This window comes from Phoca vitulina, unplaced genomic scaffold (assembly GCF_004348235.1).
Source record: "Phoca vitulina isolate PV1807 unplaced genomic scaffold, GSC_HSeal_1.0 scaffold1547, whole genome shotgun sequence".
NCBI classification, from domain to species: domain Eukaryota; kingdom Metazoa; phylum Chordata; class Mammalia; order Carnivora; family Phocidae; genus Phoca; species Phoca vitulina.
The window spans coordinates 1-5,271 of record NW_022591234.1 but is presented as its reverse complement, the minus strand read 5'-3'; the positions used below and the strand labels follow the sequence as shown (position 1 = coordinate 5,271).

The 5,271-nt window shown below is 63.9% G+C and overlaps 1 protein-coding gene across 1 annotated transcript; it reads right to left on the bottom strand.

Annotated features, from left to right (window-relative positions):
- Positions 1 to 962: 962 nt before the first annotated feature.
- LOC116629580 (galectin-7-like) lies at positions 963 to 3,145 on the bottom strand. The gene is made up of 4 exons (XM_032399832.1): positions 3,126 to 3,145; positions 2,656 to 2,744; positions 1,719 to 1,920; positions 963 to 1,125 (listed from the first exon to the last, which is right to left on the bottom strand). The coding sequence occupies exons 1-4, from the start codon at positions 3,138 to 3,140 to the stop codon at positions 1,012 to 1,014; spliced, it is 420 nt and encodes a 139-aa protein (XP_032255723.1). The 5' UTR covers positions 3,141 to 3,145; the 3' UTR covers positions 963 to 1,011.
- Positions 3,146 to 5,271: the final 2,126 nt, after the last annotated feature.

Here is a 5,271-nt window from a genome sequence, read left to right as displayed (position 1 = left end):
AGGCGACGTGTCCTACATCTCGCAGGGATCGCAGGCCCGGAACCCCAAGCAAAACCCTCCAGGGGCGTGGCTTCCGACTTTCCTGAGACTCCCCGCCAGGGCCCAAACCGCAGTGAGGGAACCTTGCCAGCCGACCCGATCCATCTCAAAATTAGGTACACGGCCACTGAAGAGTGTCGCGCTCACGGAGTCACGACCTCTCTCCAACCACAGCCATTAAGTGACGAGCAGCCACCTACCGATCAGAAAGGCACCCCCTAGCGGTGGGGGCAACTGGGCGTCTGTGTGTGGGTGCCCAATACCCCGATCCCCCTCGTTGGCCCTCGGGCAGGAAGCCGGGGGCCGGAGCCGTCCATGAACCCAGGTGGAAGACGTGTGGGAGTGGGGCGCGTGCCCGCAGCGGGGACCCAGAGGCCTGATCGTCGTGTCCCCCGTCCGCTCCGCGGGGAGATGCCGCTCCCGTGCGCGTCCGCCCCGGGGCGCACGGGCGGGGGCCTGTCCCGACTCGGGGACAGCTGGGAGGCGGGCGACGCCCCATCCGCAGCCCGGCCCCACCCGGCGCCAGCCGGCTCCCGGGCACCCACACGGGTCCTCGCCCCGTCTCCGCCAGCTCGGGCTCTCCAGGGGACCAGGCGTGTGGGGACTCGCTCCCCCGTTTGCAGATGCACCCACATGGAGCTCTGTTGTTCCGTACAGGGGGCGCCAAGGGGAGCTCGAGCCCGCTCCGAACCCCATCGGGTCCCCCCACCCGCACACCGCCGGGCTGCTCTGCAAAGTGCGGCTGGAAGACGAGCCAAGACACACCCCGAGCCGCACTGGCCTCGCGGAGCGGGTCCCGCAGCCCGCCGCGGCCGCGCAATCGCGGTGGGACCCTCAGCCGGAGTCTTCGCCCCTCGCACCCGCTTTCCGCGTCTCCACGCAGGAGGCGCAGACACACCGAGGCGCACAGACGTGGGCTGAAACTTTATTTGCCATCGCTGGGACCCCGGCGCCCCAGCCCTCCCGGGGCTCTCAGAAGACCTTCACGGAATCCAGCTGCAGGTCCCCGCCCACCTCCAAGAGGCGCACGCGCGCCGGCGGGATCCGGTAGCGGAAGTGGTGGTACTCCGAGTCGCCGACCACCGTCTGCGGGGACAGGGGGGCGGGGGGTCCGCGCTGGAGTGCCCGAGGCCGCTGCGGGGGTCCGTCCCGACTCGGACCCGCGCCCTGGGCCCTCCCTCACCACGCCGGGCCCCGAGCTCCCCGGTGGCGAAATGGGCTCAGGATCGTCCCAACCGCCTGTCGGGAACGTTCCATGGGCCGACCGGTGGCCCCGACGTGCGTTTTCAGGCTCGGCGGGGGCTGGGTCCTCCCGCCGCGCCCGCTGACAGCGGTGCACGGCCTGGGCGCTGGAGGGTCTGCAGCGCCCGCCCCCCGCTGGCGCGTGTTTCTGGGCGGGTCTCCCGCCCCGCCCCGCCCCGCCCCTGCCCCAGAGCCTCGGCCTCACACACTGTCGGGGAGAAAACCCGGGCCCCGCTAGGGGACCCCCAGCCTCTGGGCACTGGCTCTTGCGCGCTGGACCTTGCCGCTGCCGCACCCCTGCCTTCGGACACCAGTGGGGATGCACCAGGGGAAGCAGGGGGACGCTGGAAGCCCCTGCCCAGCATGGCCACGCCTTTGCTCCCCTCCTCCACCAACAGCCTCCCTGGCTTCCACGCCTGGGGGTGGCAGGGACCCACCTTGAAGCCTTCTTCCGTGGCAATGAGGAGCATATCGAAGGGATGCCCGTGCTGGAAGGGAATGCCTGAGCCGCGCTCCTCTTGGCCCCAGGTGCCCTGCTCCAGAGTGTTGAAGACCACAGCTGACTCATCCAGGCGGGGATTGAAATGCAGGGCGGCCTCACTCCCCGGGGCCTCGCTGCACAGCAGATTCACATAGAACCTGGGGGTTGGGGGTGGGGAGGAGGTTCGGATAGACCTCAGGGGCCAAAGGGCCTGACTCACGGTTGCCAGTGCACATACAAATTTAAAAGACCAGAAATGGCACACACCACAGAAGGAGGGCTGTGGACTGGTGGCCAGGACCCAGATTCCAGGGCATCCAAAAACTTAGAGGGACCCTGGACACATCCACCTACACGAGGGTCACGCTGCTATGGCTTGGGTCCCCTCAATATCCAAAGCCTCTAAGAGTTGCCATGAGTCATGGTGCCCATGGCCAGGGTGCTCCCCATTCCCAGGGTATCCCCATTCCTAGAGGGCTAGGAACAATACCACAGACCCCATTATTCCAGGCACCGGAGATTCCCAGAAATCCCACAGTTCCCAGGCCCAGGAAGTCTCAGGACTGATTGCTTGGGTTTCCCTGATGCCCAGGCAACCTCCAGATCACAGGACATATTTCCAGAGCTCCTGGGGATTCAGACTGGGAGTCATAGGACTATAGGCAGGAATCCTGAGATTGCCCTGGAACCCCCAGATTCCTAGGGCCACATAGACACCCCACCTTGACACAGCCATGGGACAAGTAAGTGAAGACATGAGATTCCAGAAAGTCAATGATGGCCTGGGGACTCCAAGACCCTGGTGGACATAGGTGGCTCTGGCACTCTCCCGTCTGAGCTGGAAAAAGTCGGGGTCACACGTCTGACCCTTACCGCGGGGCCTGGGGTCTCACCTGCCAGCCTTGTCTGGGACGACACCACGAATCCTCATCACGGTGCCGACTCGGATGCCCTCGGGCAGCGAGGTCTTGTGGGGCACATTCTGCAGGACCAGCGGTGCGGGGTCCAAGGGACCCAGGGACGCGGAGGAGAGAGACAGATGGGTCAGCCCCAGGGAAAAAACAACGAGGACCCAGACCAACTGAATCACTGAGAAGAAAGGCCACAGAGAGAGAGGAGAGCCCGAGCCAGGCAGAGGTGGGGAGAGAAACAGAATCAACAGACACACAGAGAGAGAATCCAAGAGCAGATGGGAGCACTGGGTTGGGTTGGGTCAACCCAAGAGCCACAGCCCAGACATTTCCTAGCACACCCTAGCACCCACTGTCTCCTTTCAAATAGGGGACGTCAGGCGGGCCCAGCCCCTCCCTGAGTCCGGTGCACCCTTGGGTCCAAGACCCCCCAGCCCCAGGGCCCCACTCACAGAGCTCCCGGCCATGGCTGGGACAGTGGGCAATGGTGCTGCTGGGGATGCTGCTGGGACCTTAAATAAAAGCAGGGCGTGGCAGGCCAGGCTGACTCACCCCCCCCCCCATTTCCACACCCACCGCCCACACCTGGCACAGACCCTGGCCCTGGGGCCACCTGGCCCAGAAACTTCTTTCTGGGGCCCGTAGCTTCCCTCCACTCCCGAGGGTTCCCAGGTGCGCTGTCCCCTCTCCTTTGAGCTAATAATCCTAAAAACAGTTCCTAAGGAAATACGGGGAACAGAGGGGACTGGGGGAGCCAGGGTCCATCCAGTCCTGTCTTCCTGCTGCCTGGCAGCGAGAAAAGAGGATTTTCCCATTTTATCTTGGGAGACTCGGCCCCGAGAGGCCTCGCCGCGGGCTGGGTGTCCGGGCCCCCCTCCCAGGCTGGGACCTGCGGCCCAGGGCTGAGGCTGCGACCCCCGACATGCCCGTTCAGACCCCCGACCCTGGCAGCATCCGCAGCTGCAGGAGAGGGGCTCCGAGGGACAGCAGGTTCGCCTGGTGGGCGGCGCTGCGTCCCAGGCCTAGGGCAGTGCCTGGCACGCGGGAAGCCCTCCGAGAATGCGGGGGAAAGAAGGAATAGAAAATGCCAACACGTGCCATTTCGGAGGCCTCTGGGCGGGCCTGCGCACACGAGACCTCCCTGCGCGCTCAGCTGGAGCCCCGCCGCCAGGGGCGTCGGTCATCCCCATTCTACAGCCAAGGACACTGAGGCTCAGGGAGGGGAGGCCTTTGGCCCAAAGCCACCAAGCTGGCGCTCCCATGTCACTGGGGCTCTGCCTTCCCTCCTCTTGGGCAGTTTCTGTCTCGTGTCTTCTGTTCCTGTGAGTGCCCTTGTCCCTCTCCCGGGCCCTCTGGCTCCCTCTCTCTCTCCCAGGTGTCCCTGTCTGCCTCTCTCCTCTAAAGCTCAGTCCTGTTCCACCTCCCCAAACTGCTGTCACTCTCCCAGCTAGCTCTCAGGTGTAGGGAGGGCGGGGGAGGGGTGTCCTAGGACCCACCCACACCCAGACCCAGGTGGAGGAGAGCACCGTGGGGCCCTCCTCCACCCAGGCTCATTGCCAACCCCCATAGCCCAAGACTCCAGAAGAGGAATCCAAGATAGGAAAGGTGGGGGGGGGGCAGAGGGAGAATGCTGAAAGATGGTTCTGGAAGGCAGGGAAGAGGCAGGGTGAGGCAGCTGAGCAGGAACCCCTCCTAGCAGCCCAGCAGCCCTCCTCCCCACCTGCACCACCCCACTCCCAGTGCCCACTCCTGCCCCACCCCTCAGGGGGAAGAGGCCTGGGGCAGAGAAGAGAATGGAACCTTTGGGTGGAGACACCCAGACTCAGAACCTGATCCACCACCCGACTGTCCCCCAGGCCTCCCAGACTCTCCATCTCCCCACCACACGAGGCACCCAGGTGGGGGCGCAGTTTGGGAGCTAGGGCCTCAGAGAGGGAGGCTGGGCAGTTGCATTTGGCCTGGGGCGGTGTTGGCTGAAGCACCCCCATTTTGCAGAGGAGAACACTGAGGTCTGGAAAGGGGCAGCCTCTCAGTCAAGGCCACACAGCAGGGCAGCCGCCCGGGGCTAGGCAGGGGCCCGGGGGTGGCCCAGGGCTGGGCATCAGGACTTCCATCAGAGGGCACAGGGGGCCTGAGGCTGGAGCACCAGCCCCTGAACGGGTCCCAGAATGATGGGTCCGCTACTCCCAGAGCAGGGTGTCCACTCTCTCGGCCTCCCTGTCTGGTGCTGTGGATGCCAGCGACTCATCCTTCTCCGGAGCTCTTCCTTGTGGCTGGGTATTTCTTCACACACCGCCAGCCTGCAAGTCCCAACTCGACTCTGGTGTTTGGCCCAGTGTTTGCATTCGATCTGTTATCACTGTGGTCGCCGGCTCATTTCTCAGAACTCAGAGATGCGCAACCTTGAAGGCTCCTTATTCTCCCGTGTTGAGATTCTTCATAGCAGTTCTGGAATATTTTCTGGAGCATTTTTTTCATTTCCAAATAAGTACTGAATGTGTTCATTCACTCTTCCTATTTCCTGAGCTATACTCTTCTGTCCTAAAATATGCAGGGTGTCACAGAATGATGATGAGTTTTGACAAACGTACAGATGCG

Excerpts from the sequence above, each read along its gene's own strand:
- LOC116629580 (XM_032399832.1), bottom strand. Across the intron at positions 1,921-2,655 it reads GTCCCAGACAAGGCTGGCAG|GTTCTATGTGAATCTGCTGT; the intron begins GTGAGACCCCAG and ends CCCAACCCCCAG. Across the intron at positions 1,126-1,718 it reads CCACGGAAGAAGGCTTCAAG|ACGGTGGTCGGCGACTCGGA; the intron begins GTGGGTCCCTGC and ends CTGTCCCCGCAG.